Source organism: Antedon mediterranea, chromosome 7 (genome assembly GCF_964355755.1).
Source record: "Antedon mediterranea chromosome 7, ecAntMedi1.1, whole genome shotgun sequence".
Taxonomy (NCBI): Eukaryota; Metazoa; Echinodermata; class Crinoidea; order Comatulida; family Antedonidae; genus Antedon; species Antedon mediterranea.
This window is the reverse complement of record NC_092676.1, coordinates 20,156,571-20,183,999: the sequence shown is the minus strand read 5'-3', so window position 1 is coordinate 20,183,999 and position 27,429 is coordinate 20,156,571. Positions and strand designations below refer to the sequence as shown.

General features: G+C 32.4%; 2 protein-coding genes across 2 annotated transcripts; both read right to left on the bottom strand.

The window, feature by feature from the left end:
- Positions 1-1,243: 1,243 nt before the first annotated feature.
- LOC140055672 (uncharacterized) lies at positions 1,244-9,069 on the bottom strand. Its single transcript, XM_072101038.1, has 5 exons — positions 8,088-9,069; positions 7,319-7,361; positions 2,970-3,162; positions 2,407-2,627; positions 1,244-1,983 (listed from the first exon to the last, which is right to left on the bottom strand). The coding sequence occupies exons 1-5, from the start codon at positions 8,783-8,785 to the stop codon at positions 1,786-1,788; spliced, it is 1,353 nt and encodes a 450-aa protein (XP_071957139.1). The 5' UTR covers positions 8,786-9,069; the 3' UTR covers positions 1,244-1,785.
- A 1,282-nt stretch (positions 9,070-10,351) lies between these two features.
- LOC140054397 (uncharacterized) lies at positions 10,352-23,734 on the bottom strand. The gene is made up of 3 exons (XM_072099376.1): positions 23,706-23,734; positions 19,262-19,667; positions 10,352-11,889 (listed from the first exon to the last, which is right to left on the bottom strand). Exons 2-3 carry the CDS (start codon positions 19,286-19,288, stop codon positions 11,419-11,421), a joined length of 498 nt encoding a protein of 165 aa, XP_071955477.1. The 5' UTR covers positions 19,289-19,667; positions 23,706-23,734; the 3' UTR covers positions 10,352-11,418.
- Positions 23,735-27,429: the final 3,695 nt, after the last annotated feature.

Sequence of the window (27,429 nt, the reverse complement as noted above, 5' to 3'; positions counted from 1 at the left end):
ATGGATTTAAATAGCCTGAAATTACAGTTTATACAGAACAGAATTAATGCCAACAGGCAACCAAGAATCACCTTAATAAATATTAAGTTAATTATTGAAGAATCAGCTTAATAAATATTATTAAGTTAATTATTGGTACAAGTATGACAGGTAAGAATACAGATTTCATTATAAATTAAAATACTAGTAAATTTGATTTAGTTATTTTCTTGTACTGTAATTTTCAATTATCAACAATTTGAGGGTACCTGAAAACTGTACAATACCTGTACAGGTTTTCTGAATTCACAAAATTCTATACCAAACTGCATAGATGATATACACGTAGTACTATCCAATTTGCTAATTACAAAAGGGTGCTGTTCAGGTCCCAACCAATCACTGTATTAAACACACCCACTGTCACAGTGGTACAACAAAGGGTCCAGGGTAATATTTTTGGTGAAAAGGGACACCCTGCTCATGGGCCACACTGTAATAATGAAGAATATTTATCGTTTATAGCCAGCCAATTTAACTGATGGCCTAAACGATGTAACCGTTATAAAGGGGATCCTTTATGTACCACGCCATAGAGTGGTATAACAAAAGGCCTTAAGATCTGTCTACACTATGAAACTTTATGTGACATGCCCATATATAGATATGATGTCATATCACTACCATCTTTTGGTGATCACCACCATATTTGGACAAATAAAACTTTTTTTTCAACCTAGTTTGATAGAGCATTAGGAAGCACAGGACAGTTGCCGTAGGTGTAGAGATGTTTAGTTTTAACACAGATGATATATTCAGGTACTGTAGCATGAATGATGTAGCCCTTACAACATACCTTGGACCCCTCTGTCATGTCACTGTCTAAGGAATGTTTTGAAAGATTGTTAAATGCTAAAAATGATTCAAATTGTGATTATTTACAAGGTATTTTGTAGGAAAACTAAATATAAACACTTATATTTATTGCAATATTAATTTTGTATTTGAGCAGTATTTGAAAAGTTAACTAAACCTAGCATATTCTGTTTTTCTTATCTAGTAAGTTAAGTAATGCTGTTAAAATCTAGTATAAACTATCCTTTAATATCCCATCTGTCCTTTCCCACAGTCGTCTTCTACAAAAATATACTTATTTTCAGTTTGATTTGTCTTTAAAATATCTCAGTCTCAAAATTGAGGAAAGACTAATTTAGCAGAAAAAACAAGAAAATTTCCCAACAAACCAGACATGTTTCAGCTGGTTCTGAAATAAATATGCTTTTCATTTCGATATCTTTACTTTTCAGAAAGTCTCATTTCATTTCAGAATGTTTTCTGATTGTAAAATAATATGGTTTTGGAATATTTTCTCACTTTTGTTAATTCTGTTGTTATGCTTGTAGATTTTTCAGTTTGCTGGGCATCTGGTTATACAACATTTTCTGGTTTTTCTTGAAGTCTGATTTTTAGAGAATTTCTGGTTTGGCATCTGGTTTAGGGAGCCTTAATATTTGATGGTGAAATATTTGAAACCAACAGTATCTTTACTGAATAAAAGTATTTGTTATTTATAGTTTTTATTATTACTCAAACAAACAAGAAAAGGGACAGTGCTTTAAATGATAAAATGTAACAACGTGATTTACTGTACATTTGAGAACCAAAAAGAAATAAAATCTTCCGATTGTTCTGTTTCTTAAAACCAAAGCTAAACCTAAATATGTTTGCATGAGTCCGATTTTGAGTTGGTAATCAGAGATTCTTTGGTTAAATTATTGGTCCTCAATTAGACCAGTGCCTTCATTGTCACATGTAAGCAGTGACCGATGGCCTACTAGGGCTACTGAATGAATACTGTGAGTCGAGTCCACTATGTAGACCATGTGAACTGTCCTTGACCGGGGATGCATCGAGGAAGGCGGCGGTTAGACTGACGGGGTACGCTGACGTTACTGGCAGTTCCATGCTCAATGTGTCGTAGTTCATGTTGTCCAAGATGTTGTCCTGTAACATCATTAAAAAATAAATGTATTGTTAATATAATACATTTCAGCATTGAATATTGTCTATATTTTAGGGTTGTGAAAACATAGAAAAAAATTGTAACTGGAACTGGGCATAAATAGGTGGTATAGTAGCCCAACACTAATATGCTTGTGTGATTTACGAGACTAAAAACAGTGTAAATGAATGAAAATGTTACATCCCTGATATTACTATTATTTAGTAGATATAACTAACCCATCATATGCTGCTAATCTTATATCTACAAGTAACAAGTAATGCTGTTTAATTCTAATAAAACTAGCCTTTACATTTTAATATCCAATCTGAAATGGATGAAAATGTATACCCCTGATATTACTATTGAGAATAGAGTGTACTTAAAGAAGTTTATAACAAGTAAATAATAAAGGATAAACTTACATTATATCCAAGATCCAAATGAGTATCCAAAGACAGAATGTCCGTGGTCAAATAGTCATTGGCAAGAGTCGTTATGGCTGGAGCACACGTAGTGGTCAGTTCAGGAGTGGACATTATGACCGTATCACTGCTGTTATTTCTTGGTTTGGACATTAGTTTAGGCTTATTAGGAGAAGCGCCGGGAAGACCTTTCGTTCCATTTTCTATGCTAGGTAGATCCTCTATAAAGACAAGAAGTTCAACAATTTAGTAGTCAAAAAACTAATTAACAATGTTAAACAATTACAACTATGTACCTTCATATAATTTAAGAAGAATCGGCCACAGATATGTAACTTCTTCATTTAAAGTCCAGTGTGGGATTGAGCCACTTTGGAGGAAATCATAAAAAAAGCCCTGTAAAAAGTTTTGAACTGGGATGGAATGGATATAGGGTTGGTCTTTTTTCAGAATCAAGTGCTAAGATTTTGTGCTTAACTCAAACACAGGCAATTGGTCCATAATAAGAGGGAATTATTCAGTGGGACTTCAAAGTTACTGTTAAGGTTAAAGTGTAAACTAACCTGGACAGGCCATGGCACGACGGATTCCAGCTGGATCTTTCTTGGTCCATTTTGACACCTCTTCCTCCATCTTGGCAACCTTATCTGGATTCAAGGCCCATAGACACCCCTTTCTACTGGAACCTGAGCTGCTTTGTGGTTTCTCAATCTTGGCAAAACATTTATTGAGGGACAAATTATGTCTTACAGAATTCTGAAGGAAAAACAAACGACAATTTATTAATATTATTGATGTAATTTTGTTTAGTAAGTTTGTGTCATTGGTCAGATAGATAGAGCAATTTAAGAAGCTCTATATCATGGTGGGATTACCCAATTTCTTCAACCCAGTCTATTAAATATTCATTGAAGGTTTGTTTTCCCCATTATTAAATGGAATAACCTCAATTAATAACAGTCCATTCATAAAGTTTCACAATAGTCAATGGTAATAAAACTCAATGAATATTGAATGAATTGTTGTATATGAATGGAAGGCACACTCCTGATGGTCAGTATTGCTGTACAAGGCCAAATGCCGGAGGGCCTAAAAGTTTTTATAAACACTGTTATCACAATAAGCATCCTACTACAACTTTTATTTAGAGAGTCGCACTTTGTTATGAAATTTAATCGGACTGCCCTACTTTTATGCATTTAGTAATAGAAACAAATTAATTTAATGTCTCAGGCTTTAGCTATTTTTCCCACAAATTAGTGATATTATCATTTTCAACTTCTCACAGAACATCCTAGAGGCTTATATTATATTTTATTAATTAATTTATTATTAAAATAATAATTCATCATAATTATAGTCACAATTAATTTTCTATTTTTATAATTCATCTTCAATAATTAATTGTTTGTGAGGTAATAATTAGAATTATCATAAAATCAATAAATAAGAACAATGTTGAATAATCGATGCTATATTCAATTCCCTTGTTAAATATTGATGCATGTTTTCTGGTTGGTTAAACTCAATAGATCGTCCTATTCACACCTGGTTTTATCATTTTTCATAACTGATATGTTTTCTATAATAATGATATGTTCTGGGTTAACAAACCCACCATACTCTCTGTTTCCGGTAGGTTAGGGCAAATTACACCAACTTCCATAATGCACTAGGCTTAGTTCAGGGTAAAATGATAGTGTGACAAATATTCAGCAAAGTACTGTAGGAGCAATCATCCACCTAAAGTTTCAAGTTTATATTAAGGCCTTCCACCCAGCTGAACTTCCCCAAGAAATCATCTGGATATTTAAACAATAGTAGTATGTTATGTACTGTTTTATTTAATTATCCATTCCTTAATTGTTTTAACCCCACCCCTAGACCTATCCCTGCTTAGAGCAGACTTATTATATATATTTTAAATTACTGTTTTTATTTTATTATTTATACATATACCGTAATAGGTAAATAATCAAAAAATATACATTTAAAATCATAACTTAAATAATAACTTTTAGTCATTTTAATACAAAACATAAGTTGCATGTATTGTACCAAAAAATGCCTTCATTTCCATTATATTATAGATTCTTATTTTTTATACATTATCATAATTAATGAATTTGCTATGACTTTTTCATGAATCATGCAGACCTTAATCTACATAATTATACTACTGTACAACGACGACGACGACAATGCACTTGTTTTACTATTTTTTACTACACATGATACGGATCAATGAACACAAATATAGATCAATAACAAAATAATAGGAGCAGGTGTTATTATGGAAGAATACATTTCAACCAATCAGAAAGCTATATTTGCATGATATCATTAAATGAGTCATAGCTCACATGGGATTTGACCAATCAGCAACAGGCACCTGGATTAGGTCAAAGGTGATTGATATAATTATAGGTTTTTTTTTGTTTTCCAACCTTCAGTCAGTGGAACATTCCATAGGCCAGTGAACAAAGGGTTGAATCATCTATTGTTAAGAGATGTAGATGAGTTAAGAATAAAAGAAAATTAGGGCAGGGAAGGAGTGGTTAAAATTAGTAATTTTACGACAAAGACTTATTTGTGGGTGGAACCAATCAGTCAATAATGACACATTATTACCAATTGAAAGTCTATCATGGTTTTAATTGTTTTTTAATCAGCAATTTTCTCAATATACCTGCCCAGGCATATTAATATCAGATAACATTTATTTTTATGACATGTCTATAAGGAAATTACTACTACATACAATAATAAAAAAATATGGCATATGCATGGAATATTGATAAGACATTTCCACATTAATTGATCCATTTTATATGGCTATTGTTGACAACACAATGTCATTGCGAATAAAGTTGACACAAGGATTTCCTCTCAATTTCACATAATGTACTTTAGTCCAACTACCAAATTATTATAGTAATCAAGTTTATGCTAATAATTTTAATATTTTTCCTCTACAAATATGATACTAAGATTAAATGTTTAAAACCAAGTTATTAATCAAAGAAATTATAATAATATTGTGAATGAAAACTTTAAGGAGTTACTGTTAGTTTATAATGAGCCATAATTTATCTGAATTTAAATAAACAATGTCAAATAGATTAATTAATAGTACTGTCAATTTTAATTAAAATTAATAATTTGTAACCACGATACTATTGTAAGTATTTTCTATTTTTAAATTCAGATTAATCAAATTATTTAAATGAAAATGTTCCAAGTAAATATGAATTAATATAAATTACTTACATTTTCAGATATTATTTGTTTCATTTATTCTATTTTGATCGTTAACAGTTTTCAGTAGTCATGGCTATGTTCCAGCATATAATTTTCATTTCCCTAAATACAATATGTAATTCTAGATTGTGTTCAATGTAGTATATTTGTCTATTTCCGTTACTACTCAAAATAATTCATTAAGAAGGGTGTATTTATAGTATATATATATTGAAGAGAGAGACATGGCGAATACTGTTGGGTTTATAAGATGGATAAAGTTTGAATAAATCCATATTTGTAATAAAATCCATATACTGTAATAAATGTATTATGAAAACAATATCAAAATAAACAATTTTATGAATTATTAAAGTACTACTTTTTATAGAGGTCCCTTTGCATCCCTAACAAAGCTACTGGGATTGGGTGGTTGTAAATTGTCAGCCAAAAATTTTAGAAAAACATTAAATATTATTAAATATTAATTATTAAATTTAAACTATAATTTCAAGAAAACAAGGGTGCATTTGCACATGCTTTGTTATGAACAAACAAACTAGTAATCTTACTATAAATACTCAGGTACACAGAATATTTATTATTTAATTTGTTTCTATAAAATGTATACAGTTAATGTATTACTTAAATTTACTCAGAACAAGCAGAAATATTATTGTCAAGAAAGTGTCAATAAATAAATAACTAGACAGATGCAAGAATTGACCTTTAATAGTACAGCCTTTACATCAGCTCCTGGCTAATTGGGTTAATGACTTTATTAACACGCATTACTATTGTTTACATTGCCAACAATTCAATACCTCATACATCACTATATTTGTACACTTGTCCTGAAGAACATGTCATTGTTGTCAATATTTTTTTAACCAATTAAAAAAAAAATTATTTTCAGTACAAAATGTTTTTCAAAGTAGTTACAGCGTGTTAAAAATTGATTGAACTTACTGTAATTTAAATAAAATCCTTTTTATACTAATTTTATGATCCTATTTGAAGTACTATATGTTTTAAATTTGTTTTGAAAGGGGATTGGGGGAGGGAGGGTGGTATACAGTCCACGTCGACGTACTAATATGTGTAGGGTGTGGGGGTGTAAGATGACATTTTTAGATGGGTGGAACATGCAGATGTTATTAGTATGACAAAATTTAAGTGATCTTTTGTTGTTAAATGTGTACTGCAATTTGTTTAGTATCTTTAATTGTTAGGTTTGGTAATATTTTAAACGCAATCCCATTTCATAGAAAATATTTTCACAACTTCAAGGAAACAAAATCACAATGTTGAAAAACATAAGCAAAATACTAAAGTGAGAGTTTTTGTTAAAAACACTATTTCAAAAAAAAAAAAATAACAAGGGCGCATTTCATTTAAATACAGTACCGTATTTTAAAAGAACAATATTTTTTTGCCAACAGAAATGGGTCCACATAAAAAGTATCGAGTGAAACCCCAATTAATCATTAAATACGGGATTAAAAACGGTTTCTGTGGATCAATTTTGAGCTGCAATGCAATCTTTTTATAAATGGTATTTTTCAATAGAAATAGACCCTCAATATACTGTCAAGTAATATGTAATTAATAATTGATTGAAGCTAAATTAATTCATATTAAAAAAAAATTAAAATGAAATTTAAGTACAAACCTTCCATCCATCAGGTGCTGTTTTAAAGTAAGGAAAATTCTCACTGTAAGAAAAAATCAAATATTAATCAATATTTTTTTTTATTATCTATTATGTACTGAATTATTAATAATTCATATTTCATTTCATAGTAAATTGATTGTGAGGGGTGTGGTTATTAATAAATTGATATTGCTTCCTGATCACAATTTAATTAAAAGATGACCATTTAAATCTAAACCTCTCTACACAGTATTTATAGTTATAATAAACCAGTCATGAATTTATGGGTGCTAAAACTTATCCAACCAGATCCTGATCGGTTAAACAAGAATAAATTAGGGGAATTCCCTTTTTTTCATTGTTGAAAATAGAGGGTGTTATGGTTAAAAATTTAAAATTTTGCTATATTAAAATTTGGTAATTTGAAATTTTAATATTTTTCATGACAAAATTGTAATTCAGTTTGGATGACACACATCACTAACATATTTTATGTATTGATTTTAGGATGTGTCACTCAATGTCATCATCAGGGTATTCCAGGTATCTTTCCCCAAACTTAACCAAAGAATGGGTCAGATTTTGGGAGCTGAAAACAAATTGGATGCAACATTTTTCAAAATGAAAATATATCATTAATATTGTGAGAGTTTTACTTTACGCCTACTTCATGTCAAATGAACGAATAAAATAATAATTAGATACAATGATAAATACAATTTTCAACAAGTTATATTTCATTTAAACAATGTAAAACAGAAAAAAAAAATTAAAGGTAAATACTCACCACATAAATGCATATATTTCACTAACGGGTAAACATCCGGTTTTACTATTTTTTAGTGCCATAGTTATCAAACAACTGTACGAATATGCTGGTTTTGGATACACTTTTTCTTGTGAATTTATATCCGAGGGTTGCGGTTCGATCTTTGTATGCTTCACGGTTTGCACCGTGCCGTTTTGGATAACATGAATGTTTGAATTTTGAATAAAATGTTGCTGTAGTTGATAAGGAACTTGGCTGTTGAGAATTTGTTGACTTGCTTGTTGCTGAGCATAATTCTGTGCTTCCAATGCACTGCGTACAGTTTGATGCTGCTGTTGTTGTGGTTGGGATTGTTGTTGTTGTTGTTGCTGCTGTTGTTGTTGAGCTACAAGAAAATCCAGAGATATAGGCGAACCTGTTTGTGGATTTACTAATAAATTATGGGTATCGATGGCCGAAGAAAGCTGCGAGAAATCTAAACTGTTTGAAGAACCGTTTATTCCGTTTTGCAACCAAGAAAAGTTGATCAGTTCCGTTGAGTCGCTTCCAACATCATTTGAGTTGCATAGATCAACAACAGAATCCACCGTTCCATTAAAATGAAGTTCTGTGGTTGCTGATGTAGAATTTAACTGAGCTGAATTTAATATTTGATCCATTTCAGTCCTTACCTCAGCGTCAAAAACATCGCTCATTTGAGAATCATAATACTCCATTTTGAATATTCGCGTACAGTACGTAGGGGGCCTGGATTCGGAAACAGCTGAGTGAGTAGTCGGGAGTATTTTTTTTCAAAATTTCCCAGCGAGTGTAAACAGAACACGTTAAATTACTACGTCAAATTTCTACAAATCCATATGATATTATAATAACTTCCACCTACCAACAGCTGCACAATATAATTCAGATTATTTCAATAAACTTGATTATAAATTCCAGCTCATTCTCATAGCAAAACGAATAAAGAATCGGAGACTATTATTTTCAACAGACAGGTCCATGATAGTAAAAATGGAATCTACTACGACCGTTAGATAGGACAAAAGGTTAGTGGCATTTAAAGAGACAATGCTGATTGGTCAACGGCAAATGACATAATTGTATACACGTTTTTGATTGGCTGATTGCATTAAATGGCCTACCTTTGTTATTGGGTGGGGAACGATTTTGTTTTCGCAGAATTTTGCTACTGAAGTACGAATGGTCACTGATTTCACGGCGGGAAAAAGTGGTATGAACTACTATTTGCTAGAAATTAATATTATAGGCCTACTGTAAACATGCATTTGTAAAAGAAAACATTTATTTCATTATCTCACATACTATTATATCACTAGCACTATATGAAGTAAGGCTCCATTTTGACTGAGTATAAATTCAATTGTGTAATTAAATCGTGATAAAAAAAATAGTGTAGCTGTAGGCCTATTATTATTAGGGCCTATGTGAATTAATTTAGCCCGGGTGCCAGTTATAAGAAAATTTTAAAGAAAACAATTGTACTTTAATTTAATTTTCTATTTTAAAATTATTTTAAATATAAATTTTATATCAGAAATATTTCATGAATTTCAATTAATTTGGATTTAATTAGATTCTTATTTCTATTTAATTTAATTGACTATGGTATTAACTATTATACAGTAGTAAAAATAATAAAAGGGAATTTCCCGTATCATTGTTTTTATAATCCATGGAGCGCGTGCGTGTGCGCGTAACCTTCGCGTATTTCCGAACTTGACCTACTTTGCTCGCGTAACAATACGCTTTTCCGGTTCGCGCTTCCGGTTGGTACGCATACAGCCTGAACTGTTTTATCACAATACAGTACGGTAATATACTTTTTGATTTGTTTTTAATGATTTTAGTGTGGAATTTTGTATTGATAATATTTAATATGGTATTTATAATTAGTGATAGAACAGAATGACGTAACGTTTTAATAGGCTACAGTAGTAGACTACACTCAACCAGTTCTAATGTGTGGATTGATTGTGTCTAAAATCATTTTTCTTCACTGATTTAAGGTATTGCAGAAATGTTAAATACATTTAATACATATTTATATTTTCATACGATTTCAGCATTTCCAATTGTACTTCCTCTCCTAAAAATCGATCAGTCTCTAAAACTCCTGAGGATCTCCGAGTCCTTTACAGAATGTTATAGAGGGCGACATTTAGAAAATTGTCAACTAACCAAGAGATCTTTAAAAAAGTTTTCACGTCCCTTATTGCAATGTCCCCGATTCTATTCTTGTACAAGTAGGCCTAGAGTTGATTGAGTATCGACTTTGGAAATTCCAATGAGAAGTTTAAAAAGCAACAAACAAATTATTATTTCCTTCAGTGGATTCCTTCTTTATTGATTTCCATAATCTGTTCCAATTTATAGTATTGTCCATAATGCCCAATATCTCAACAGTTATAAAAACTCTTTTAAAAAAAATTGAAAACAACAGTTTAAAACTAAAGTTAAACTAGAAACTACATACTAACAAACATAAGAACATGTAAGTGGTTTTAGTTACTGACGGTTACTGGACTTGTTTTAATAGTAATATATTCTTCTGGCCGTATAGGTTTTAGTGTATTTAGTCTTAAAAGATTTACCTTACCATATACGGTAATATATTTACATAATCATTGGCATATAGTATATTACAATAATAAATTAACTTCTATTTTTTTTTTTTAACAAAAAATATCTATAGATATCTTTATTACTTATTTTATCTGTTTACATGCAATAAGAGTGAGTTACCCTCACGAACGAGAAAAAAACCTGCGACAAATTAAAGTAGAAGATATGGTCCCCGATTATCAGTATGTATCTCAACATATTATAATATTTGTGGTGCCTGTATCATGGTTATAGTATATAATATATAATATACATGTGAAACACACGTGATAATTGTGTTACTAACTATTCATCTAGATACAGCACCGATAATCGGGTGGATATGAAGGTGTGTCAAAGAATAAGCTGTGAGAAAGAGTATTTTATTTTGAACCAAAATTTAGTTATTTATAACAAAAAGAATGAAGTTCTACAATATAGGCCTATGTAATCCCATAGTCGATTTGCATCAATTATTATATCTAATTTCATAAAATATAATAAATATACGATATTAATTATATCATTATAATTTAACAGAATAATCTATAGTAATGCATATTATGTTATTATACAGTACTGGTATTTTTTTTTCAAATTAAAATATTATTTTCAATGATCGTTATACAATAATAGCGTGCTATTTATTTTTATTTATTTGAGTTAGTGATAAGTTTTCAATGGCAAATATCATTGTTACTGTCCTTTTACGTCGGTGCTTTTGAAATCACGAATCGGCCCTATCCTCACTACTTTCTATCTGTCCAATATTATCCTGCGCGTGTGCCTCTTCCATTAATACTTGAGGGGTGTCCATATTCCTAGGTTGTTCGGTTGGGTTCTGTGCTTTCCTTATATGCCGTGAACTAACTGAATGTTCTCTCTTTTGAGATATATTCGTAAACTGAACCTGGCAATATTCACAGTAAAGAATGACGCCATCTTCAATGTTTTCTTTTACTTTAAGCGCGTTAATATGTCTCTGTCCCTTCTCGTGATCTAGTCGTTGTGTTTCGCTGCTATAGGCCACATTACAGATTCTACAATAGTCTGTGCTTACGTCACTTCCGGTTGTTTTATAATTTTCCACAACCTTTAACCTTTTTTGGTGAGACTTTCCACTATAATGTTGCTCTGCATGTGCTGGCGAGGTTAAAGTTATCTTGCAAATTTGACAAGGTGGAATTGCCATAATTGTCTAAAAAAAAATGTATATTTGTGTTAAAGAAATTTCGAATTGTACGTAATATTAAGGTGTTATCTTACCTACCAATCATTAGTAAATAGAAGTTGGCATTTTCAAATACATTGTAAATATTTGTTCAGTACAGCGTATCTCATCTTTGCAGTTTAAACATTATTATTATGTATAATTATATATACATATAATTTATTAATGTTTATACTGCATATTAAAGGTTTTCATGGCGAATAAACACTGAGTAGGTTTAAGCTCTGTCTACACTATCAAACTGTATGTAACAAAAAAATGTGATGTGCCCAAATATGGACATGATATGTTTGGGCATATCACCATCATATTTGGGCACATCACACTTTTTGTCAAATAAAGTTTGATAGTGTAGACAAGGCTTTACTATATGTTTCCAAAGGACTATAGTTTTCACTTTCACTCAACAAATATGGGCGGCCTAATACGCCCGATGAGAACCGTAAACAAGGGTTAAATAACATTACATTCGGTAGCTAGCTGAACTGCAAAACTGTATTGATAGGAACTAACTTTATTAACTTTTAATACAAAACAATTCAATATATATTGTCTCCCTGAAAAAATAATTCTTTTTTTTAATATGCCATTCACCTTGACCAAAAATTGGATAGAAAAACCAAATGTATTTACCTAAAAAAGTGTAATTTAAAGCAAAAAAAATAGTCAAATTGGCTGCCAGTCAATAGGTTTTTGGTTGAATTTAACCATTTATTTTGTCATTTTATAATGTGAAAATGTTATTGTTTCAGTTTTTTTCTCTACGGAAGTGATTGATTTATTAAAACTACAAAATAATCTATTCAAAGTCTGATTTTATTAATCTTTATTGTCATGTTTTTGGGGACAATAGATCTTTAAATAAAGAAAGAATTCTACTTTGGCTGGTGATGTAGAACATTTTCGATTGTGGCATTAAGCTTCAGAAAAACTGTTTTAAATCCCCTTTTTGTTTAAAGTTGAACACTGATGTTGTTCTTCAATAGATAAAATATTTATTGAATTGAAAAAGTATATACAATGCCTCTTAAGACCTAAAGTAAGTTTTTAAAAACGCCGTTTTATATTGTTTTTGTAATAATCATACAACTTTGTTTATTATTTTTTTTTAATTTTAATTATTTTGCATGCCGGCTCAGATTACAATTTGTCATATCCGGTAATGAACACAAATAAGAATGTTGGGGTTGAAAACTGGCGGGAATAAAGATTGTGAGCCTATAGAAAAATTGACTGGTATTTATAGGACTGTATAACGTATAGAAAAGGGACACATTATGTCGAAACAATGCAGAGAAAATACAGTAATATTACATATGAGCCTAGCTCACTTACTGCTGGTACTAAAAACGTATCTGGTTAAATGACTCTCAGTAAAATGTTCAATAGAATATAGAACAGCAATTAAGGCACCATAATATACCTAATATGTCCATCATAATCGTTTGTGTCCAAAGACTAGGAATTATTAACAAAATATTGTAATTTCCGATATGCAACGTTCTGAAATAATATTATATTTCTAGGCTCTAATATTCTGACTTCCATGTCTACAAACCTCCGTGTCATCGCCCACTGACAAAAGACTTCCGAACCTCCGATAGATCTCTGTCATCGAAGTTATGGTTTCATCCAAGATTGTTTTACGTTTAACTTTCTACCGTATTTCACTTATTCAGAATAAAACATTACAAACAAATAACATTAGAACAATTTCTGCAATTGTTACTATATAATATACCGCCGGTCCACTGATTGTTAATATGTCGACATCTTGGTATCGAACACGCCGGTAGAATACAAGTTGAAGGTTGACAAAAACAAAGGATATTGTTTAAACCTACATAGTTATGTTTTCATAAATCCAAACAACTTTGTTTCAAAATTCTATAGCGCTGTGAAAAAATTACAAAATGTTGTACTGATTTTTAAAATACGTAAGATTACGTGAGTTATTATTTAAAATGGTGTTTAAGAAATTCTCAATTTTAAATTTATCGTAAGATCTGTAACTTCAAATGGGAATCTTATCTGGAAGAGACTAACTCTTACAGTTGCAATGCTTAACTTTCATGTAATTTGGTTTTTTTAATCGTTCAATTTAGGCATCAAATATATGGAGCATTACATTGTAATAGGTCAGTTATTAAACATTCATGTCTTTAGAAATAATTTCTACAAATATTAAAGTTATAATAAAGCTAAAATACTATTATAAACAGATGGTAATATTTTTGTTATTGGTACATTCATGTTGTATACATTTGTACACCATGGATAAATCATATAATTTTTGAGTACCGTACCGCTAGCCAATATTCCGTCTGCCCGCAACCGGGTACGACCGATACAAGCCGGCATGTTGGTGATAATTTATGGCCTAGCAGAGGCTAAAATTAATACGTATACTTAAAATATAAGAATTATTCATAATTTTAATGTAAAAATATAAGTTTAAATTCTCCATTTTTTTAGTTTGCCAAAAATGTATTATATTTCTTACTTCGCATTTACAGTAAAATTACAATTAAACAACACAAAATTTAAAAGAAACATAGAAAGATGTGTTCTTTTTATAAAACAAAAAGACAGAACCATCACATTTAGTTAGAAAAAAATAATAAACTGGAATAAATTAATTAAGAACAATTAAGGAAAAACAGTTTTAGGAAAAATCTTCTATAAATGTATTTCTGTATAATTTTATAACTTTGTATGTATTTTTTATGATGATTTTTCAAATAAATTCAAATAAAAACAAAGTACAGTACATTGGAGACTGTATAGGTCTAGGCCTATAGCCATTTCGATAAAATAATTCTTTTAACAATAACTAAATACTAAATAAGGATTATTTGAAATTGAACAAACAAGAATTGTTTTAAAATTTTGATTATTTAAGTTAAGAAAAGTAAGACTTATTACTTATTACACAGTAAGTTGTAATGCGTAAATCAAAGGAAAAGTTTTACTAGAGCAATCTTTTGTGTTTAAAACATAGAAAAGGTGTGCCACTGCACTATCCTACACGATCTCCTCCTCCCCTAACCAAAAAACAATAAAAATGATTATATACAATTGTTATTTAGGCTTACACGTTTATAAAAACTTGGCTTGGAAAAAGCATTTTAAAACACATTATTAAATTAAGTCTTGTTTTAGTATACTAAGAAAAGAGTGAAATTTCACTCTTTATAGGTATACTTTAATAATATTAAATAATAACAACATATATAATAACAATATTTACATTTATTTACTCATCCTTTATAAATACAGTTTCATAGCATAAATGATTGCAAGGATCCTGCATAGAGAATTTTACACTTCTGTTTTCGCAGGACCCTTTTACATAAAAACATAAAACAATAAACACAACATAATAGATACAAAATAAAAAAAACCATTTCCTATATACATTTTAGAGTTGTTCATCATCAAAAAGCGATAGTGTTTTTCTAACATGATTATTTATATATTTTTTTCTTAAAAAAGAAGATATTCAGTTTATTACTTCCAGTACATGGAATATGGAAACTTTGTGTTGGCTATTTTCTTAATTTTATTAATTTTGGTGTTTTTTGTATGAATTTTAAAAAGATATTCGTTTTCATTTAGGCCTACAAGAAAAATAAACAGTAGGCCTATTTATCTTTTTTTAAATTAAACAGAATGATTTCTATCTTATCCTCTGAAATGTGTTTGTTATTATTTTAATAAGATTGTCAGTTTTCTTTCGTAATTATTATTGTTCAAATCAGTGTTTTTAATATTATTTTGTACCTTTTTTTAATAATTACTAATTATAGGCTAATTATGTTATGTTCAATCAGGGAGTTGTTATTAGTAATTAGTAATAACAACTCCCTGGTTCAATTAAGTCTGCAATAAAAATGTCCTGTTGATAATTTCTCTTTTTGTTTATCCTGCGTCTATTGAGATCATCAATAAAATTAATGGGTTTTGTTATCAATGATCTTAATGTAAATGATATGAAATATTAATTATGAACACTTATGTTTATGACAAAGAACGAATGCTAATGTTCCTTTGTTTAAACACTCTATTCTTCAGATGTTGTTAGGATTGACTTTTGTTCATGTAATGCAAATGGCACTCATGAAATGTTTAGCATCTCCATATCGTATAAAGCAAGAAGGTATAGGCTAAGAATTGATGTTGTAAAGTTCTGTCCCCTATCGGCCGCCATTTATCGCTATATTTTTTTAGTTGGAATCTCCGTAGAGTAAGATCCCCTTTATTAAGTGTTTACTATGTATATCGTCTTAATATACATTTAAAAAGTAAGTAAGTGCCGGAACCGTCCTGTTTTATTACGATTGTTATTGTATACGTTCTTTTAAAATGAATAGGTTTAATCCATGATTAAAATGGTTTTGTTTTTGGTCATTTAGTTTTTTTTCTACATCGAGGCCTATGGATACCTTACGGGTACATAGCAGAATCAAGGTAGGTGTCTAGCCCCACTTGTTCTTGTCATGAAATAATCATTTTCAGTCATGTTACAAGGGATATTCCGGCGACAGAGATATAACTTCATAAGTGCCATAATGACAATAGTGACGAGTTAATTAATCTCTTGTCTAATATTAGTTAATTATTAATATATCGTTTCCTTCCATCTCCTTGAATGCTGTCTATTTATTTTCTAATCATTGGTCTATGTCTTCTTCTCGGACTCGACATTTTAGTTTAAAAAAATCGTAGACCAAATACTTTCAAATTTCTTAAATTTATATTTTCTGACTGAGGATAAAACTAATTAACTGGAATTAAATGGCAATTTATGAAATTATGATTACAATTAATTTAGCATCATTTACACCATGGACGCGGCGCGGCTAATCAATTATTGCAGTTAGAATTGTTTAAGCCTATATAACTTTTGAACTCTTTTTTTTTCACTTAGTTTTTCCGCTTTTTAATTCTTTTGTTCAGCGTATTGAGGCTTTGCATAATTGCCCAATTGATTATTATTATATAATAGTATTCTTTCAAATAATACTGAATAAATAATAGAATATTAATAAAAAAGTAATAACAATTGTTCAAATGTCATCTCAAGTATGATGGATGTATTACCGTTGGTATGTAGCCTATATATCGACGCTCAGTTCAAAGTACAACACATACAGATGTAACGTGTATATTTACTGTGACGTTATATACAACATATACACATTAATATAAAAATAAACCATATCATTTATTTCTGAATTAAATGAAATGTTAATTACATCATGCATTTTAATGGCGTGCTGCATGCTTAACAAGACAGGCGTTTTTCTTTATCACTATTAGGTTTACTTGGCATATAAACAATAATATTCTTTTTTTTTAGTAGGCCTACAGTTATTAAAATAAATTTGACAATTTAATATCCGCCCTTGAACATGTGTTATACTGTCGGCTACTTTCCGGCATTGTATTAACGTATTGTATTCTCTGTTAGAAGCCGGTAATTTACGATGAGCCTATAATGTTGTTTAAGAAAATTCTTCTAAAAATTAGATAAAGAACATCATTAAGGACGGAACAAAGTTTAGTTCTCAACAAACGCTCCGCAAGAATGTTGACAAATCACAACGGGATGAATGATCTACTATAGCATTATGATTGGTCAACTCACTTGCGTTGCGTATACGTCGTTGCGTTGCGTCCAAAAAGTGGAAACCAAATTGTATGGCGGTAAGTGTCATACAATGGCAAAGTTTTCTACCATAGAACATAGCCATTGCAATCCTAATAAAACTATAAGCGGATCTCTATATTCAAACAAATTAAAATATACGATCTTATCTATTTCATTTATTTAATTTGAACTGTATAAACAACTAGTTCAGAAATGTGAATCGCCTTAATCCAACAACAAATGTTTTCTAATTCACTAAGTGAACTTTGTAGCATTTGGTCTAGAATTATACAATATTGCATATTGCCTTGTGTTGCTAAAATACTCTAGTGATAAAACTAGTGTTTTTACTTTACTTGTCTATAGACCTAATTGCATTACACGCTGGTATAAAATTAAATATAGATAAGTTATTGTATTGGTTATGTAACGTAAATAAACCACTTTGGGCCAGCTGCTTTATTAGACAACAAGTCTATAAAAAACAACATTGACAAACAAAGAACATGAAAAAATAGGGGTTATAAAAAATATTTTAGTTTAGTGCTCATTTTCATTTATTATGGGTTATGTTCGAAAAACGTAACTTGATCTAACCAATATACAATGGACTGTTGTCTTAAAACAATGGAATGGTAACATATGTTACATTATAAGATCGAAGAGTTAGGGATATTGTCATCATCATCATCATCATCATCATTGTCATCGACGGATCTTCATCATCACCATCATAACCACCACCACCATCAACACCAATAATGGCACATTAATCGAAACCATTGTCCATCTGCACCAAAACATATCATCGTCACCATCATAACTACCACCACCATCAACACCAATAATAGCACATTAATCGACACCATTGTCTATCAGCACCAAAACGTCTCATCGTCACCATCAACACCAAATGGCACATTAATCGACACCATTGTCCATCTGCACCAAAACATCTCATCATCACCATCATAACTACCACCACCATCAACACCAATAATGGCACATTAATCGACACCATTGTCTATCACCACCAGTCACCATCACCCACACCACATCCATCACTTCTATCATCTGTTAACTTCATCACCTTAGTTCCACCACCAACCATCCCATCAGCATCACTACCACCAATCATCACCAACAAACATCATCATCATCACACTCTATCAGCATTTGGCACCATCACCAACTTCATCATCACCAGCATCATCATCCGTTGATTGTCTTCCTACCACTTTCCTTACACTATCAACATCACCACCATAAAAGACCGTAATAATTTTAATGATGAGAATATGGAAAAGCAGATTCCATACGCAATATTTTTAATTAAAATTAATGATAATTAATATATAGATCTATATATTAATTGATTTACAATTTTATATTTAAATAAATTAAAATTTTAATACAAATTAAAAATGAAAAATAAAATACTTTTACGAAGATAATTTTAATTAAAAATAATGATACTGTATATAGATCTATATATTAATTGATTTATAATATTGTATTTTAAATAGGCCTAAATTTAAAGAAAATACTTTTACGAAGATCTTTGTGACACATTATTAAATATTAAGAACCGGCCAAAACATTTTAAAGTTACATGAGTAGAAAAAAACCAAATGATAATTAGAATGCCATGTATACCTGAAAGTGATTGAAAAGAAAAACACCTACCTTGAACAGTTTTCTTTTAATTTTCATCTTGACGGCAGTAGAAATGTTTTGAAAGATATATAGTACGTCCTACCTCGAACGAGCCACAGTTTTGAATGAATGCCGCTGAAAGTCTAGCGCCGCTAATAGGCTGGAGCTTCGCAGACGATTTCTTATAAGCCCCTGGTAATTTCAGCTATTACGAAATTCGCTAGAAACCAGGAATGTACAATGAAATAGCTGTTTAACCGGAAATATATTTATGGATTTCCCCGTATCAGTTCGATCTCTTGTATAGCCCCCTCAATTTGATGACGTTGACAATTGATTACGAGTTCTTGCAGCCTACGTATGATCAAATGTGTATATTTTCACATATTTACGTTATCTTTTAACTTTGCAAACGTAATATAAGTCTTCTGTTTACCTGTAAATTATAATAACATAAATTAATTTCATTTTTTTAATTTTATGTAATCAATATTGAATTAATATTTGTCTAGGTTCTTCGAAACATGCTAATACTCAGAACGAATGCTTTTCTCCGAAAGCCAGCCAATCAGAATCCTGGTGTTTATCTACCAGTCTGTGACGGATGTGGTATCAATTGATATAATAATACACTCAATACACTCAGTGATATAATACATGCATGGCTTAGCACATAGTGCTTTTCCAGTATATCCAGGTGCCCCGTATTTCGGAGTAGGCCTAACGTTTGTCTATAAAACCGCAAATAAATATTATTTTTGCCTTTGGACCTATATATAGATTTACTTTTTCTTCCCTATACTTATATAGGAGAGAATCTCAATCTACGACATATAATATCTAAAGTAAATTTAAATTTAAAGTTTAGTAGCATATACCGGTGCGTGTCGGTTTATAAACCTGATCCAGTCAATCAAAATATAGCTATCTTATACGTTAACTTTTTCAGTGAATTTTTTTTCACATTTTACAACTGCTTTTTTCTCTTTTGTGGCACACTACCACTTTTATCCATCAACAAGTAACATGTAAAACGATCGGGGAAATATCTGTTCAACAGTCATGACAACTTATTCTGGGGACACTCCTATTAAGGGCACACTTTCCGTTGTAACTAATTAAGAAGGCCTATTCAGGTGACATCCCCATCGGTAACACCCCATGCAGGGGACACCCTAACTCCTGTGGTGCTGATTAGGCCACTGTACGAGGGGGAATGTAATATTCGGGACAACCTATTCAGGTGACATCCCCATCGGTAACAACCCATGCAGGGGACACCCTAACTCCTGTGATGCTGATTAGGCCTACTGTACGAGGGGGAATGTAATATTCGGGACAACCTATTCAGGTGACATCCCATCGGTGACACCCCATGCAGGGGACACCCTAACTCCTGTGGTGCTGATTACGGCCTACTGTACGAGGGGAATGTAATATTCGGGACAACCTATTCAGGTGACATCCCATCGGTAACACCCCATGCAGGGGACACCCTAACTCCTGTGATGATTAGGCCACTGTACGAGGGGGAATGTAATATTCGGGACAACCTATTCAGGTGACATTCCATCGGTGACACCCCATGCAGGGGACACCCTAACTCCTGTGGTGCTGATTACGGCCTACTGTACGAGGGGGAATGTAATATTCGGGACAACCTATTCAGGTGACATCCCATCGGTAACACCCCATGCAGGGGACACCCTAACTCCTGTGATGCTGATTAGGCCTACTGTACGAGGGGGAATGTAATATTCGGGACAACCTATTCAGTTGACATCCCATCGGTAACACCCCATGCAGGGGACACCCTAACTCATATGGTGCTGATTAGGCCTACGAGGGGGAATGTAATATTGGGGACAACCTATTCGGGTAACATCCCCATCGGTAACACCCCATGCAGGGGACACCCTAACTCCTATGGTGCTGATTAGGCCTACGAGGGGGAATGTAATATTGGGGACAACCTATTCGGGTGACATCCCCATCGGTGACACCCCATGCAGGGGACACCCTAACTCCTGTGCTGATTAGGCCACTGTACGAGGGGGAATGTAATATTCGGGACAACCTATTCAGGTGCCATCCCCATCGGTGACACCCCATGCAGGGGACATCTTAACTCCTGTGATGCTGATTAGGCCTACGAGGGGGAATGTATTCGGGACAACCTATTTAGGTGACATCCCCATCGGTGACACCCCATGCAAGGGACACCCTAACTCCTGTGATGCTGATTATGCCTAGTACGAAGGGGAATGTAATATTCGGGACAACCTATTCAGGTGACATCCCCATCGGTGACACCCCATGCAGGGGACACCCTAACTCCGGTGATGCTGATTAGGCCTCGAATGGGAATGTAATATTCGGGACAACCTATTCGGGTGACATCCCCATCGGTGACACCCCATGCAGGGGACACCCTAACTCCTGTGATGCTGATTAGGCCTACGAGGTGGAATGTAATATTGGGGACAACCTATTTAGGTGACATCCCTATCGGTGACACCCCATGCAAGGAACACCCTAACTCCTGTGATGCTGATAGGCCTACGAGGGGGAATGTAATACTCGGGACAACCTATTCCGGGTGACATCCCCATTCAGTTGACACCCATATTAAAGGACACGTATTTCCTGTGAGATGAGAAAATGTAGCACAACCTAGGTGACATCCCCATGCAGGTGACACCCACACCCAGGGGAAATGCAGTATTCGGGACAACCTATATTCAAGTAACACCCCATGCAGGTCAGGCGCGGATTTAGGCAGGGGATAAACAGGCTTTATTCCCCCTCCCCCCTTCCCATAACATTTAACAGCCATAATAAAATGACTATTTGTTTCTTTCTGCAACGATCAAAGCTATTCTGTGGGAGCAGCAGCTGTTATTTTTTGTATGCATTTATATGTTGGTTTTTTTGTGTGTTTTTTTTTTAATTCCCAACATCTGAAACATAAAAAACTAGAGGGTACTCCGAGAGTACAAACCTCCGCCTACTGTAAAATTCCCCTACATAAAATTCCCCCTGAATATTTTTTTTTTACATTTTTTTTATTAGGTCTATGTGTAAATATATTAACTGCACACTACAAAGTTGTGGATGACAGTGTGGTGTAATGGTTATGTATCCAGCCTCTCACAGTTGAGATCGCTGGTTCAAGTCCCACTGAGGGTTTTTTTTTTTTTATTATTTTTCTATTTATTTTTTTTTTTTGTGGACCTTGATCTTTGACCCTGACCCTTCAAAATTTAACCACAATTATATGATGTGTCATTGATCATTGTGGTTAAGTTTGGTGAGAATCGGATCAAAACTGTGGTCTCTAGGCAGTAAAATAGTTTTTTGTTAGTTGTGACCTTGACCTATGACCTTTCCCCATCAAATTCGAACTCGTCCGAGCTTTTTGGGCATAGATCATTGTGTCCAAATTTGGTTAGAATCGGATAAAAACTGTGGCCTCCAGGCTGTTCACAGACACACACACAAACACACACACACACAAACACACACACAAACATACAGGAGTGAAAACATAATAATAATAATAATAAATAACATTTATAAAGCGCAAGAGACAAAGGTTTCAAAGCGCTGTGTTTTCCAAGATCAGTGCAAGTAGTAGCGTGCGATTATGCTTCTCTGAAGAGATGAGTTTTGAGTTTAGTTTTAAATGTGAAAACAGATTTTGATGAGCGTATTTCGAGTGGTAGAGTGTTCCAGAGTTTTGGGGCTGCGACAGCGAAAGCACGATCACCGTAAAACCGAGTTCTGGAACGGGGTCCAGGTTTTAGAAGAAGTCTGCTGGATGAACGAAGCGAAGAGTTGGTTGACGGAGTAATGATGTCACATATGTAGGCTGGAGCACATCCGTTGATGGCCTTATATGTCAGCAACAGGATTTTAAAACGAATGCGCTGATCAACAGGCAACCAGTGTAAGTCACGTAAAACGGGAGAAATATGTTCATGTCGTTTAGTGCCAGTGATAAGTCTTGCGGCGGAATTTTGGATTCGTTGAAGAGGAGACAGATAAGAAGTTGGTAGGCCGTACAGAAGCGAGTTATTACAGTCCAGACGAGATGAAACAAAAGCATTATAACCTCCTTGGCGGAGGTAATAATGATACACATTTAGAATTAATCAAAACATTTGGTTTTTCCGAATTCTCCAACACACACGATTTAACTTGACGAAGAAGAGAAAGTATTTTTATCCTTTGAGTTTATTTTTAAACTTGGTCATTTCCGTATATTTTCTTTCCATCCTCATGGATGGATATTACTACTTCCACAAAAACCCACAGGATGTTATGTGAGTGGAAGTTGTAAGGCCTATATGAAGCCAAATAATAATCCTAAACGTCAATACGTTATTATTACATGCACGGTCTTATTGGTGCTTATTGGGCCTATTGTGACGTGTCTGCGAATGCATAACAATACACTATATACAGTACTTACATACTTGTAAGATCCTCCGCTTCATTCACTCGCTGCTGATACTGTAGCTCAACTCGAACGCATAACATAGTTTGTCACGTGATGGCAAATTTACATTATCATTGGTGTCGTATAATTTAACAAGTATATATTCTTCTGTATACGTGTTCACATTCATATCAGCAATGAGGCAGTATAAGTAGCATCAGGATATTTAATGCCAGATTAAAAAAATTGATAATGATAAATATTGAAGCTGATCAAGTCCGTTATTTTTTTTACCCTCTTGCAAAAAAATTAATGGTTGCTATTATGTAAAATCAACAATTACTTTTTAAAGACAGTCGATAATAATTTGAATGTTTAGGTACTCTTCTCTTTCTAATACTTCAAATGATCTCAATGGATGGCTGTAACCGATAAAAAAAAAGAATATATCCCATTGGTCGACGGAGCCAATGGGATCTATAAGACTATTATATTTCCGTGGCATATAGTATCGGATAATTACTGTAGGGCCTAATATTTCCAATAATTAGATATTTTTTTGAAAGATTTGTCATGTGACTGTAGGCTTTTCAACTGAACTTCCCACTAATCTGTCAACTGCATATCAAGTAGACGGTTCGAGTTCGAGTCTCGGTTGGAGCGACTTTTTCTCATTCTCCCAGATTTCCTCATCTTTATCGTTTCAAAAATTAATTAAATAATTTTCAGTGTATCACCGGGTGGTTTGGAATTTATTTCTATGCCTGTTGTGTTTATATATATATATAAGTATCTCTCGAGATCCCGCTTAGTGAATAAATATACTGAATTATAGATGAGGGCGTATCAATTTGATCTCTGGTGCGCGTGCGTACAACTGAGGACTAGTTGTGTTCCAACCGTACCACGCCGAGAATGTTAAAGGGTCGTTATCCGATCGAGTTAAAGAACAATGAAAGCCCCAGTGGTCTAATGGTTAGGGCAACTGCATATCAAGCAGACGGTCCGAGTTCGGGTCTCGGTTGGGGCGACTTCTTCTCATTCTCCCAGATTTCCTCATCTTTATCGTTTCAAAAATTAATTAAATAATTTTCAGTGTATCACCGGGCGGTTTGGAATTTATTTCTATGCCTGTTGTGTTTATATATATAATATATTATATAACTATAATAAACTATAATTAGGTCTATTAGAACTCTTGGTTTCCGAATGTCTATTTATTTTAATATATTATATATATATATATATATAATAATATACAATAAAACTAAGAATTTATTTTATTTAAAGTTTAGGAGGCTAATAGAGCTCTTGGTTTCTGAATGTGTAATTTTTTTTAACTTAGTAGGCCCTATTTACATGTATTATTCACCTTTTGGTGAATAATGGTTTTTAAGATTTTTCATTTGACTGTATAGGCCTATTAACTTAACTTCCCACTATTCTAACTGAACTATAATTAGGTCTATTAGAACTCTTGGTTTCCGAATGTCTTTTTTTTTTTAAACTTAGTAGGCCCTATTTACATGTATTATTCACCTTTTGGTGAATAATGGTTTTTAAGATTTTTCATTTGACTGTATAGGCCTATTAACTTAACTTCCCACTATTCTAACTGAACTATAATTAGGTCTATTAGAACTCTTGGTTTCCGAATGTCTTTTTTTTTTTTAAACTTAGTAGGCCCTATTTACATGTATTATTCACCGTTTGGTGAATAATGGTTTTAAGATTTTTCATTTAACTGAGGCCTATTAACTAGGTCTTAGAAATCTTTGTTTCCGAATAAAATAATAATAATAATTTATTTGAACACACTTTTGTAGCAGTGGAACACCTCGATATGAATATGCGTTCTACAATCAAATTTACTAAAACCACATTACAATTATGCTAATAAAATAACAATAATAATAAAAATGTAATAATAATGAAAACCAAACAGTACCTTGATAATGTAAAATAATTGGCGTAGAAATTGAAAGTATATGTAATCTTTGTGATAAAACGGCTCTTAATAAATTAGAATGGATAATAGATGGATAAAAAGATGTGACTCATCCACTAAATAGTATTGTTTTAATGGTAGAATTCGGTAATGCAAAGTTAAAACCAACCATTTTAGAGACTCTTTTTTTCTATATACTTGTCATCTATACAATGTACATTAATTCAAGATAATTAGTTAAGGTGTTACGTTTTTATATTGTGTTTTAAATTGTATTGTATCTATGTTTCTAAGCTCAGGAAAATAAATTTCATGTATGTTATGTTATGTGACAATAAATTGAATCTTGAAACTTTAATCTTGAACCCATCCCTCCCCCACCCCCAATCTAGCCTCTACAAATCCCCATTTTTCTTCATGCCATTTTTTCCGAATGACTAATTATTTTGTTAAAACTAGCAGGCCTATTTAGGCCTACATGTATTATTCACCGTTTCCGTTCACATTGATGTTACTTTCACTAAAACCCGAGAGAAGGTAGTAGTGGAAGTTACATGTATAAGAATAGGACTTGTAAAAGCCCACGTAATGAACGATTGCAGTGAAATATAAATGATGTCATTGCTGTTTCGCAATCAACTTTGTTTTGTAACTCTACTTATGCAATATATGAAATCTAAAAATGCTTTTTTTCTTAAAATACGCAAAATGACATTAGTCATTCAAAAGATTTGAACTTCGGAAAAACCAATAAAAATAACCAAATAATTCTGAAGAAATGTCATGATATATGGCCTACTTTCTAATTACACAAGTTAAGACTATGAATAGTCAAAAACAATGAAGCGTAATTCAGTATCTTTATTTTAATGTCTTTATTGAAATAAAATATCAATTGTATTTAGGGCTAGAATATTAATAATGTATACAGTTGGACCGGGAAAAGTTGTCGCTTATGGGACTATAAGTGATCGCTTACGAGAGGTTCTGCCGATAGAGGGTCAAAATCACGTATTAGGCCTATATGACCAGCTATGCACGATATTTGTCGGCGTTCTACGGACCTCTAAATTCTCCAGCTAAGTGTATGTTATTGTTTATGATCAGGTGGTTTGGTATCATTTATGATTTTCAGACACATTTTAAAAGCTTTTATCATTATGATAAATGGTCGATCAAAATCTCTGTAGTGTTCTAATCTCACCTGAAAAACACAGGAATGTTCTCCACAGAAATGTTTTTAAAACCGCTTCGAATAAAGCTAATATATAAAGCGCAATGAGTATCAAAATTGTATTTTTGTTTTCAAAAGTCAATACAAATTTTGTAGGTAGCTGCTTACGGGAGGTAATTTATTATACAAAAAATCTAATGTTTAGTTTAAAAAAAAAAGTTACGAGAGGTAAAATGCAAATGCACTCATTAGATAAGAAGAACAAACTGGCTTCCTTTTGAAAGTGCGGCCGTTAAGGGTGGTGTATGGTTCAACGAGGTTCAACTGTAGTTTCCAAATGTATAAATTAATAATAATAATGATTTGAGTTGTCTTTTAGTGTGAAAAATACTAGTTAATACATATACAGGTCTCCCTCCAATAAAGACTCGCTCCAATCAGGGATTCACTCTTCCCTGCTACAATTAAAGACCGATATACAACCTATACCATTATACTCTCTTCAATTTTAGAGTCCCTCTAATTAGAGAACAAAGACCACAGTTTGAATTGACCCAGCTCAACAGTTTCCTCCATTTAAAGACCACTTTAAAAAAACAAAGAAGGAGAAGAGAATAGGTGATAGTAACTTTTTC